The 13217-nt window shown below is 47.6% G+C and overlaps 1 protein-coding gene across 1 annotated transcript; it reads left to right on the top strand.

The window, feature by feature from the left end:
* The first annotated feature begins 5748 nt into the window (after positions 1 to 5748).
* Positions 5749 to 11782, top strand: LOC115519703 (L-amino acid oxidase-like). Its single transcript, XM_030323629.1, has 7 exons — positions 5749 to 5779; positions 7416 to 7605; positions 8075 to 8227; positions 9257 to 9458; positions 9979 to 10047; positions 10253 to 10389; positions 10951 to 11782. The coding sequence occupies exons 1-7, from the start codon at positions 5749 to 5751 to the stop codon at positions 11780 to 11782; spliced, it is 1614 nt and encodes a 537-aa protein (XP_030179489.1).
* Positions 11783 to 13217: the final 1435 nt, after the last annotated feature.

Genomic DNA, 13217 nt, shown 5'->3' with positions numbered 1-13217 from the left:
CTCCTGTCCAAATTTCCTCCAAAAAAAAAAAAAAAGCTGATATACTCACTGTCCCAAATTCCTCCTCTCCTTCTCTTTTGAATCCACTGTAATCAGGCTCCTGTTGTTAAACCAACGATCAGTTCTCAATCATCACTCTAGTGGAAAGCATTTATACAACCGATCACTCCTTCCTTGAACACTTTCTTCACATGGATTCCAGTACACCTCACTTCCTGTGTTTTCCCTCCTACCTCTATGGTTCCCCTGCTCAATATCCTTTATAGTTCCCCTCATCTCTCTACCTCTTAAAGGTGGTGTGCACCTAGGCTCAGTCATAGAACCTGTTCTCCTCTCTCTCTCTGCTGAACGCCTTTTGTGTCTTCAAACATGTGCTACCCTTCAGGAAAGAATGACTCCAAGGGCAGAGGCTGAGGCTGTAGCAGAAGCAGAGGGCAGGGCTGCAGGCCCAAAGCATGGAGTGGTGAGGTAGCAGGGCAGAGCATCCAGCCACAGAACGGTGTTCTCCAGCCTTGAAACCTAATGGAATTTGCCCTGCTGGATTTCAAACTTGCTTGGATCCTGTGACATCTCTATTTCTTCCACATTCTCCTTTTTTCAATGGCATGTTTACTCAAAGTCTGTTCACCTTTGCATTTTGAAACATATGACTTGTCAGGTTCTGATGACCACAGATGGAAAGGCATTTTGTCCTAGGATGAATCAACCCAGAGTCTTCCCCGTACCTGATTTAGAATGATTTAGATCATCAGGTTTGGGACTTTGAGCTGACAATATTTAGATGAGATCTTGGAGTAAGATGATACTGTAATGGATTGAGACTGAGGGATTTGGGGCTAAATATGTTTGGCACGTGAGACAGACACGAATTTAGAGGGGCCAAAAGGTGAACTGTGATGAGCTGAATAGTGGTCCCAAAAAAGATATGTTCAAGCTTTAACCTCTGGAACATGTGAATGTGACCTTATTTGGGAAAATGGTCTGTTCAGACACAATTAAATGAAGATCTTGAGACAAGATCATCCTGGTTTAAGGTGGGACCTAAATCCAATGATGTCCTTATAAGAGAAGGCAGAAAGAGATTGAGACACTCAGACACAGAAGAGGAAGACCACGTGAAGGCAGAGATTAGAGTTAGGCAGCCCCAAACATAAGAACACCTGGGGTCACCAAAAGCTGGGAGAGGCAAGAAAGGATCCGTCCCTGGACCTTTGCAAGGAGCATGGCCCCACAACAATGTGACTGAGGACTTGTAGTCTCTACAACTGTGAGAGAGTAAGTTTCTCTTGTGCTAATCTGTGATGGCAGCCCCAGGAAACGAACAGAATAACAGAAATGATTGAAAACAAATGCTCAAATACTTGTAAACAATGTTCATAGCAGCACTGTTCACAATAGCCAAATGGTGGAAACAACCTAAATGTACAACAATGAATGGATCAATAAAATATGGTTTATACATACAATATTGTTCAGCTATAAAAAGTAATGAAGTACTAATACGCTCTACATGTGGGTGAACTTCCAAAACATTATGTTAAGTGAAAGAAGACAAATACAAATAGTTACATACAGTATTATCCATTTATATGAAATATCCAGAATAGATAAAGCTTACACAAAGAAAGAAAATTGCTGGTGGTCAGAAAATGCAGGGAGGGAGGAATGAGGAGTGGCTACTTAATGGGTACAAGGTTTCCTTTGGGGTGAATGAAAATGTTTGGAACTTGATAAATGTGGCAGTTACACAATACTGTGATGTGCTATAAATACATAGCAAATGTGCCATTGAATTGTACACTTTAAAATAGTTAATTTTATGTTATATGAACATCTCAGTAAGAAAAAAGTTCTTTAAAAAAGTACAAAAATCAGGGCACCTGGGTGGCTCAGTCAGTTGAGCGTCTGACTTCAGCTCAGGTCATGATCTCACAGCTCGTGAGTTTAAGCCCCACATCGGGCTCTGTGCTGACAGCTCAGAGCCTGGAGCCTGCTTCAGATTCTGTGTCTTCCTCTCTCTCTCCCTCTAACCTACTCGCATTCTGTCTCTCTCAAAAATAAATAAACATTAAAAAAAATCTTTTTAAGTACAAAATCATACTCCAAGAACTTCAAAACATTGTTGAAATAATTAAAGACTATGTAAATAAGTGGGAAAACACCCTACATCTAAAGACCAGAAGATAATTTGTTAAAATGGTAATACTTCTTGAAGTGATCTACGGATTCAATGCAATCCCTACCAGAATCCCAGCTGACTTCTTTGTAGTAATTGACAAGCTGATTCTAAAATTCATATGGAAATTCAAGGGACTTGGAAAAGCAAAAAAATTTTTAAAAGAAAAACAAGGTAGGGGGCACCAGCGTGGCTCAGTTGGTTAAGTGTCCAACTCTTTGATTTCAGCTCTGGTCATTATCTCATTGTTCCTGGGTTTGAGCACCACATTGGGCTCTGTGCTGGCAGCGTGGATCCTGCTTGGGATTCTCTCTCTTTCTCCCTACCTCTCCCTCTCTCTGCCCCTTCCCTGCCCGCATGTGCATGCTCTTCTCTCTCTCAAAATAATAAATGAACTTAAAAAAAAAAAAAGGAAAACAAGGTAGGAAGACACACTTCCCAATTTCAAAACTTACTACAAAATGGTCATCAAGACAGTATGGCAGTACAGAAATAAAACCACATGTACATGGTCAACTGATTTTTCACAAGAGTGCCAAAATCATTCAAGGGGAGAAGAATAGTCTTCCCAACAAATAGTGCTGGGACAACTGGATAGTCTCATGCAAAAGAATAAAGTTGGAACCCTACCTCATACCATATATAAAAATTATCTCAAAATGGACCAATGATCAAAATAGAACAGTTTAAAATATAAAACCACTGGGGGTGCGCCTGGGTGTCTCAGTCGGTTAAGCGGCCGACTTCGGCTCAGGTCATGATCTCGCGGTCCGTGAGTCTGAGCCCCACATCAAGCTCTGTGCTGACAGCTCGGAGCCTGGAGCCTGTTTCAGATTCTGTGTCTCCCTCTCTCTCTGACCCTCCCCTGTTCATGCTCTGTCTCTCTGTCTCAAAAATAAATAAACGTTTAAAAATTTTTTAAAATAAAATAAAATAAAATATAAAACCACTGAGAAAAAACATAGGGGTAAATCTTCATAATCTTGGATTTGGCAATAGGATTTTAGATATGATACTCAAAGCACAGCAATTAAAGGAAAAAATAGGGGCGCCTGGGTGGCGCAGTCGGTTAAGCGTCCGACTTCAGCCAGGTCACGATCTCGCGGTCCGTGAGTTCGAGCCCCGCGTCAGGCTCTGGGCTGATGGCTCGGAGCCTGGAGCCTGTTTCCGATTCTGTGTCTCCCTCTCTCTCTGCCCCCCCCGTTCATGCTCTGTCTCCCTCTGTCCCAAAATAAAAAAAAAACGTTGAAAAAAAAAAAAGAAAAAATAAATGATGTGAACCTCATCAAAATTTAAAATTCCATGCTTAAAAAAACATCATCAAGAAAGTGAAAATCTCCAGAATGGGAGAAAATATTTACAAACATATGTGTATATATCTGGTAAGAGACTTGTATCTACAATATATAAAAAACTCTTACAAGTCAATAATAAAGAGACAAATAACCAAATGTAAAAATAGGCAAACGATCTGAATGCACATTTCTCCAAAGAGTATCTACAAATGTTCATTAAGCTCATGAAAAGATGTTTAACATCTCTAGTCAACAGGGAAATACAAACCAAAGCACAATGAGATACCACTTCACACCCACCAGGACAGCTGCAATCAAAAACAGATAGTGACAAGTGTTGTTGAAGATGGGGTGAAATTGGGGATCTCATTTGTTGCTAGTGGGAAAGTAGAATGGTGCAGGCTTTGTAAACCAGTCTGGCAATTTCTCAAAAGGTTAAACATAGAGTTAACATATAACCCAGCAATTCCTTTCCAAAATATATACTTAAGAGAAATGAAAATCTATGTCCACATAAAATCTTATAAAAGAATGTTTAGAGTAGCATTGTTTAGAGTAGCCCCAAAGTGGGAAAAACCCAAATGGCCATCAGCTGATACATGGATAAACGAATATGATATAAATAAAATATTCAGTCATAAATGGAAAATTGTTCAGCCATAAAAAGGATGGAGTACGGATACATGTGACAACATGGGTGAATCTTGAGTACATTATGCAAGCAAAAGGAGCCAGTCACAAAAGACTACATATCGTATGATACCTGTTCTGGATATAGTAATGTCTAGGGTGCCTAGGGCTGGGACAATGAGAAGAATGGGGAGGGATGGTTCATGGGTACTGTATTTCATTCTGGAATGATGAAAATGTTTTAAAATTGATTATGGTGATAGTAGACAACTCTGAAAAGACACTAAAAACCATTGAATTTCTCTTTTAAATGGAAGAATTGTATGGTAATGTGAATCATATCTCAACAAAGCTATTTCAAAAATAAGAGGCAGGAGAGAGAGAGAGAGAGAGCCCTTGATCTATGCTTAAAGCCTAGCCATTCACACTGTAACCCCCATGTGTTATTTTATTTGGTTCATCCAGCAACCCTGTAGTGGAGGAATTACTTCCATTTTAAAGATACTATGATTGTGTGTGATCTGGTGTCAAATCAAACCCTATCTCCAAAAGGAAAAAAGGAAGCCAGTTTAGAGACCTAGAGAGTGCAAGGTATTATGCCAGGCTCTTCACACACATCATCTCATTTAATCCTGAAGCACCCTATGAAGAAGGTATTATTGGCCCATTTTACAGGTAAAGAAATCCAGGTTCAGAGAAGTATCATAAGCCTTATGTCCCAAGCCACACAGCAATGATGTAATAAAGCAAGATTTGCACCCTGTTCTGTTGGATTCCATTGCTGGTGCCCTCTCCCTTATGCCACCCTGGTTCCCAGAATCTGAGGCCTGTGCCCCTGACACTGACTCCCTCTCTCCCTAGCCCCATGTTGCTTCCCCCGTTCCCAGGCCCATGCTTCCTGTCCACTTGTCTCGCCAGCCAGCTATCTCCACCTGCACTCTACACAGAGAACAAAGAACTAGTCTTGGTACCACAGCCAGCTGGCCTGATTCCCCAGGAGAAGGAATTCCAGTGCCAGAGGAGCGTCCAAGGAAGCCCCCAGAGGACTCAGAGGAAGAGGGGAAAAAACCCTCCCCACTGCAAATGGGCCAACCCAGAGACATCTGCCCAGCCTGCCAGGGGAGCCCCTGAGAGGGGCAGGAAGGGCACATCTTCCATGGGAGCTCCTGGCCAGAATCCCCACCTTGGACAAACTCACAGTGGAGCAGAAAGCTCATGGTGGGACAGCAGTGGAACTAAACATTCTCTAGTGGAGGCAGTTGGGAGCTTTGATTGGGCTGGGAGCCCATTCACTGGCCTTCCAAACCAGCCCAGACACTTAGCCCCAGTCCTCACCCATTCCTGGGAGGTTGGGGATGGCTCACCTGGCTCCCACAGCCCCTTCTCCCAACTAGTACCCAGGTGCTGGGGTCTGAGCTGGGAGAAGGGGATTTCCCTAGGAGGAGAGATGGGCCAGGAGGAAGGAAGGGCCAGGAGGCAGAAGATGAGGCCGGGGATGGGGCCAAGTTACCACGGTCTTTTCACCATGAGGGCCGGGCTTCTCTGCTTGGCTCAGCCCTAGGGGCAGGCCGGTGGGAAGAGGCCAGCAACTGCTGGGGTGGAGCTGGCTCCTCATAAAGAGAGAGAGAGAGCTGCCCCAGGCTCAGCATGAGCTGTAAGGCCAAGGCCAAGATGAGGGGTAAGTGGGGCCCCTCCTCTAAGTCTGAGACAGAGGCACCTGAGTGAGAAAGTGTTGGACTCTGAAACAAGGAAAGGAGATGGAGGGATGGGGTTGAGATGGGTCAGAGAAGGAGTCTGAGCATGGGGCCATGCAATAGGAAAAGACATGGGAACTGAGATGGGTCAGGGCTACGTGGGGGGCTATGCATAGGTCCAGGTGTTGAAAGTGAGTCAAGAGAATGGGTCCAGGTCCAGGTAATGAGTTTAGGGGTTGGGTCCATTCAGAGGGAAGGACATGAGGACTGAGACAGGAATGCTGGTAGCTCAGAGAGACGGGAGAGTTTGTCAGGAGTGAGAATGGATTCAGGGGGTTGAGGTAGGCTTGGACGGTGGGGAGAGGGGGTGAGGCTTGGGGTTCTCTACCATGGTGGCTGGTTACTCCCTCTTCTTTTTGGAGAAGTCACCCTGGCAGAAGTCACCCCTGCGTGTAGTCTCTACAGGGGTTGGCACCTGAAGATCCCTTGCCTTCTATGCATCTTGGGTATCCCGCATGTACAAAGACTGGACTAAGGGCATTCTCATCCACCCAAAAATCCTAGGGCTAGTGCAGGGGGGCACATTGCATCAGCACTCCTGGACGGTCCCCTTCAGAGCAGGTAACACCAAGGAAACCACACAGTCTCTCATTGGAGACTCCCTCCTGGGTGAATTTCTCTGTGCATCAGAGCAGTCAATTTGGGGGACGAAAACCACCACGTCACTCTGGACTTATTTGTGTTACATATTAACTATAGTTTCCAATCTTGGCTGCACATTAGAAAACGTGGAGGGATTTGAAAAACTACTGTCAGGCTGGAGAGGAGCAGTAGGACTGCCAAGGTCCACGGGGCACTGGTAATATCGCTGAGAAACTGGTCACAGTTCCACCCGAAGAGAACCATGCCTCACACACTCCCACTTTCACACATACCCATCCTCTCACAAAAGCACACATTCGCAAAGAACACAGACACCCTCCGGCTCTGCCACCCAGCCTCACGCTCAGACGCACTCACAGCATCACACACAGAATGCAGCACCCATTTCCCTCACAAACTCAAGCACATGCATATATGCCTTCCTCACTCTTCAGACCCAGAACCACACCCACCCACTTCGCTCTCCCATACAGATTCATCCACACATTTGCTCAGGTGCCCACACTGTCCCACAGAACACACCCCTCCTATGAAATCACAGACAACGCACAGTCATACAGGGCAATGATCACAAACTTACAATCACTGCAACTTCCATCACAGACAAGCTCACACACACACCCACCATCAGAAGCAGCACATTCACATTCATAGATGGCTCTGCACACACTCATGGGTTTCCAATCACATGCATACACGTGAACACATGCATTTGTATTTACAACCACACAGCTGACACCAGCACGGTTCGCACATACGTCCACACCCCACACAACACAATCGCCCCCGCACAGACACAATCACAAATATGCATGTTTACAACCACACATCTGACAGGTGCTGCCTGACCTCACCACCTGCACGCGTTCATATGGCTAAGCTCATCATCCTGGGTAGGGCAGGGTGCAGAGCCCGGGGCCCCAGACAGGCAGTCCCCAATTCCCCTCTCTACCACAGGAATCCTAATCCTGGGGCTGCTGTTGGCTACTCCCAGCTGCCTTGGCTACTTTGAGGACCTGATCAAGTGCTTCCAGGACCCCGAGTATGAGTCCATCCTTGTCACGGCGCAGAAGGGGCTCCACGCCTCCCCGCTGCCCAAGCGTGTGGTAATAGTGGGAGCTGGCATGTCAGGCCTGGCAGCTGCCAGGCCCTACAAGATTGCTGCCACCAGGTGAGCAGTTTTGAAGGGGCTTCAATCCTTTGCCTGGGGTCTGAGGAGGGGATCACTTTGCTTCCTTGGGTGGAAAAGGAAAAAGGGAGAAGCTACAGTCAGCTCTTAGATGGCTGCTTATAATGCACTGATCTCTTAGCCCTTAGTTATGGTTCCTCAAAACCCCAGGCTCCCTTGAGATTTGACCCTAGTTACACCTGCGTTCTCACAGAAGCAAAAGCGGAGAAGGGTTATGCTAACAAGAACAGGCCAAGAGGCATTTGGTCCCCCGCCACCACGGAGCACTTCTGCCCCACTTACATTACTCAGGACCCTCCCGGAAGAACTTCCTTCACCACCACCCCCAACCCACCGTGTGGTTATCCTGCACATGCAGGGACCTACTGCTAGGAATTCCAGACTAGAGCCTGTGGCAGGATGGGGATGGGTGTACAGGGTGGGAGAGGGGAAAGCATGACTCCGGCAACAACTTCTCTGGACTCCAGGTAACCATCCTGGAAGCCAGCCACCACATCGGGGGTCGAGTTGTCACATACAGGAATGAGGAGGAGGGCTGGTACTATGAATTGGGGCCCATGCGAATCCCAAAGTCCCACAGGTAAGTGCCAAGGAAGGGATGGGTGAAGGGAAGGCAAGAGGAATTAGGTAGGGGTTGGGTAGGGGGGCTGCTGCCATAGGGTCAGAGCCTCTCACATCAACTGTCTCATGTGGAGTCAAGACTAACATTGGTCTCCCACTTGACATGGAAGGCCGAGGCCCAGAGACCAGGGTCACACAGAAAATGGTAGGTCCCAAACTAATAATAATAGTTAGCATTAATTCATCAAATTGTGTACTTTGAATATGGGTAGCTTCGTATGTGTCAGTTATACCCCATTAAGCTACAAACTAATAATATTTAATAATCATATTAGCTGCCATTTCTTGAGCACCTCTATGTACCAGGCACCACGCTGGTTACAAATCAAGAAACGGGGCTCAGAGGTATTAAGTGACATACCCAAGATTATCCTAGGAGAAAGTGACAGAGCTCCTCCTCAAAATCAAGGAGGCAACAGGCCCAAAAACATATGCTCGACCCCTAAACTGTAACTGGCTCCTGGGGCAGAAACCCAGCCCTGGTTTCTGGGCTTCTAAAGACAAAAGAGATCCCTCACCTGGTGCCAACATACCTCCAAAAAATATGACTTCTTTTTTGCCTTATGTGTAAACTGAACCCAAGACTTCCCTCCAAACACCACCAAAACAAAAACAAAATGAACCAGCCTAAACTAGGAGTCTTTAGATTTGGCCTCAACTTACTTAGAAATGGAAGGTGAGATTTCAAACACTGTCTGAAACAAGAGGCCTTTGCCTCTCCTTAAGTCTTGTACTCTGGGATTTCTTAAAGAGCCTTTATTGGGTGATGGGTGAACTCCCTCCTCATGATCTTCCTTGTGGGGGAAGAAAAAACAGAAGAAAAAGAGTTAATACCACAGCAAGAGGAAGCAGGGTTAGAGTTGAAGGAAACAGTCAACCTCTCTGGGCACATGAAGAAAACTGGTTTTCCTGAAATGGCTTCTATAGTGAGGCCAGCAGGAATGAGGTCCTGGGATGGGTGCCATGTTATACCTGTATCTTGCTCCAGGCTAGTTCATACCTACATCAAGAAGCTTGGCCTGAAGATGAACAAGTTCATAGAATATGATGGTAACACCTGGTACCCTCATCAACGGACAACGTTATCGCACCAGGATGTCAAGGACAACCCAGAGCTCCTAGGCTACTCCACGAAACCAATGGAGAAGGGCAAGGGTGCTACTAATCTCTTCAACCAGTCCATCACCAAGGTGCCTCCTGCCTCACCCCTCCCAGGATTGGGAAAAAAAACAAGTTCTGGGCCAAGATCACCCGGAAAGTTGTGGATGGACCCAGCTAGCCTGGTTCCTATCTGGCACTCTTGTGATTGGTCCCTCCTCTAATATCCCCTAAGAATGTTGTCACCCCAACCCCAATGCCCAGACCCATCTACTCTCCTGTACTTGGTGATCCAACGGCCCACTGCTTGATGATGACAGTGGAAGGAAAGGGAATCACCAGATAACCCAATACTCAGTAATGAATCAATTCTCTTGGATTGCAGTGAATGTCTTCCCCTTAAATATTAGTCTCCAAAGGCCTTTAAATGAAGGGGAGATTTGGGAGGAAAGAGGAGCATTTAGGAGCTCTTGGAAACACACTTCCCCTAGTCTTTCTATCCCCCACCTCCTTGCCCCGACCCTCTTCAAAGGAACACCCATAGAACCCAGGAGTCCTGCCACTGTTCTATGACTTACATCTAAACTTCTTCCCCTCCCTCCCCTTCTGCAGCTCAAACAAAATCTGAAAAATTTCAACTGCAGCCACCTGGTGTCCTTTTATGATTCCTACTCCACCAAGGTATGTGAGTCGAAGGATAGGGGTAGAGGAGGTCTGTGCTCAGCCTAGCCCACCAGGGTTGTTCTCTGCTGACCAGGACTCTCTCTTCCCACTGCCAAAGACATTACCTCCCTGGAGTCCAGTCCACCCCCTGCCTGCCCTAGGCCCCTGCTGAAGCCCGTTCCTACATGCTGGGCCCTCCATCTGGCACTCCTACCTCCCACAGGCTTACTTGCTGAAAGAAGGGGCACTGAGCCAAGGAGCGGTAAAGATGATCGGGACTGTGATGAATGAGGATTCTGGATACTACAAGTCCCTCCTAGAGTCCCTGCGGACAGACTTCATCTTTTCCAAAAAGGACGAGTAAGGCCAATTGGGACCAGGGCTGGAATCTGCCCCTCCTCCAACCCCCAGAGCAGAGAAACAGAACTATGATTATTGAGTAGGTCACTATGTGCCAGACACAATTATCTGCACTTTCCAAAAATTGTCACTTTTATTCACCTAGAAGGTCGATACTATTATTCAGAGCCATTTTACTGGAGAGGATACTTAGGCTCAGAGGAGTTCGATGACTCATCCAAATTCACTTAAGTGGGGTGAGGGGCTGGAGCCAGAATCCAAAACCACGTTTCTGGGACTCCTTCTGGGACACAGGACTGCATGGTAACTGAATCCACAGGCTATGGTCTAGACGGGGTATGTCATCCTGGGACAGTCCCTCTTCAACAGGATTCGGTTTTCCAAAGTATAATTAAACAATCATCCCTCCCTCACAGGGAGGACATGGACATGGAAGGAAGCATCCAGCACAGGCTGCAGGAAGCCAGTTTCCTTGCTTTTCAGACCAGGAGGGCTGCCGGAAACCCAGCAAGGGGGCCTGGTGCCCACACACTCACCCCTGCCCTCCGCTCACCCCTGCAGCTTTTCTGAGATCACCGGTGGCTTCGACCAGCTCCCCAGGGCCCTCAGCACCAGCCTGAAGCCTGGCACCATCCACTTGGGCTCCAAGGTGGAGGCAGTGGTGAGGGACGGGCCTGAGGTCCAGGTTTCCTACCGGGCAGGTGAGCCCAGCTCCGCGAAGCACAACCTCACTGCGGACTTCGTCATTATCTCGGCCTCAGCCAAGGCCACGCGCCTCATCACCTTTAAGCCACCGCTCTCTCCGGACAAGGTGGAAGCGCTCCGCGTGGTGCATTACACCAGCGCCACCAAGGTGGTTCTGGCCTGTAAGGAGCCCTTCTGGGAGCGGGAGGGCATCCGGGGTGGGGTCTCTGTCACCGACCGGCCCTCGCGCTTCATCTACTACCCCAGCCACAGCCTCCCCAGTGGCAAGGGCGTCCTGCTGGCCTCCTACACCGTGGACGATGACTCCCTCTTCTTCATATCCATGACGCACGAGCAGGTGGAGGATGTGGTCCTGGAGGACCTGGCGGCCGTGCACCAGATACCCAAGGATGAATTGCGGCGCATGTGCCCCTCCTCTGTGCTCAAGCGCTGGTCTCTGGACCCCCTCACCATGGGCGCCTTCGCTGAGTTCACACCCTACCAGTTTACGGACTATTCGCTGCAGCTCTTCCAGCCTGAGGGCCGCATCCACTTTGCAGGCGAGCACACCTCCATGCCCCACGCCTGGATAGACACTGCTATCAAGTCCGGCCTGCGGGCAGCCAGGAATATCCAGGCTGCCGTGGACGAGGAGGCCACCGCGAGGCAGAAGACCTTCACTCATACCCAGAATCATTTCTCACCCTGAAAGAAATCCCTGAGGAAATCCGGCAGGAAAGGGGCTGGGAGGTGGGAGTTGGAAGCAGAGACCCAAGAGAGAGGTCACCATTAGTCCCCCGGCCCACAAGCAAGAATCCAAAAGCGCCAAAGAATCCAGTTGGCCAGTCCACAAAGAATCACCCCCTTCTCTCCCCTGCCAGGCCTTGAGGAGGGAAGCAACAGAATCAGAGTAGATGGAGGGTAAGGAGTAAATCAAGGATGGTGAGTGCTAGAATCTGCCCTTAGCTGTGAGGAAACTGTCTCCTGCTGCATAATAATAAAAAGCGAAAGAGAAAGGTTCCAACAATGCCTTAATTTCTGTCATATACAACTAGAAGCTTCTAAAGGAACAGACAAACCCTGAACCACAGCAATATTAAACCACAGATTAGTCACACACACTTCACAATGCACACAAACCCCATCATTGTGTGCCTCCGCAGGGCGAGGAGGGAGCTTACATCCTGGCCCAACATGGAGTCTACATGGATGGAAGAGATAAGGGCTCTTCTCAGTTCTTTCTGAGCCTGTAAGAGCAGGATCTTGGCTTCCTAGAGACACCTCCTGGCCCACAGACTTTTCCACTCCACCCTTACCTCCCCATCACCAACCAGACCCTCTCCCCACCTCTGCCTGTCAGCCTATACACCCCTCTGGGAGGACACCAAGCTTGTTCTCCATACTCACCCTGCTCTTCTCTAACACCTGCCCTGTCCTTCCAGACCCAAATAACTTATTCCCTCTCCCTGAATCCTCCCTTAACTGCCGTACCCAAAGCCTAGGGATCTTTCTCTCTCTTTTCAACCTCCACCCTTCCTCCCTAGAGTCCCAAATATTTCGACAATGGATCTTCTTATGCTATGATGTAATGACTTTGTGAGGGCATATTATCTGTCCAACTACACTGAGAGCCCCCAACAGCTGGGATTATATTGTGTATGCCTCAGTGGATTTCCCATAGACACTTAAATATACGTTATTTCCCTCACTCTCTGATTAAATATTTATTTCTCATCTACCATGTGCCAGGCACTATGCTGAGTGCCAGATACAAAGAATGAACAGCAGAGGTGCCTGGGTGGCTCAGTCGGTTAAGTGTCCAATTTTAGCCCAGATCATGATCTCATGGTTCATGATTTTGAGCCCGAAATCAGGCTCTGTGCTGACGGTGCAGAGCTTGCTTGGGATTCTCTCTTTCTCTCTCTCTCTCTGTCTCTCTGACCCTTCCCCATGCATACTCACTCTCTCTCTCTCAAAATAAATAAATCAACTTAAAAAAAAAAAAACAAAGAATGAGCAGCATTATTCAATTGAATCAAAACCCCTACCTGTGTTCCCATACCTCCAATGATTAGGTCATTTTTTTATCCCAAATTCTTGGTTATTTGGGCCCGATCAGGCAAAGGGAAGAAGTAAATAACGTG

This window comes from Lynx canadensis, chromosome C1 (genome assembly GCF_007474595.2).
Source record: "Lynx canadensis isolate LIC74 chromosome C1, mLynCan4.pri.v2, whole genome shotgun sequence".
Classification (NCBI taxonomy): domain Eukaryota; kingdom Metazoa; phylum Chordata; class Mammalia; order Carnivora; family Felidae; genus Lynx; species Lynx canadensis.
This window is presented reverse-complemented; position numbering and strand designations above follow the sequence as displayed.

Coding starts and splice junctions, on each gene's coding strand:
- LOC115519703 (XM_030323629.1), top strand. CDS start 5,749: ATGAGCTGTAAGGCCAAGGCCAAGATGAGGG. Junction 10,048..10,252: donor ATGATTCCTACTCCACCAAG/GTATGTGAGTCG, acceptor TACCTCCCACAG/GCTTACTTGCTGAAAGAAGG. Junction 10,390..10,950: donor ATCTTTTCCAAAAAGGACGA/GTAAGGCCAATT, acceptor TCACCCCTGCAG/CTTTTCTGAGATCACCGGTG.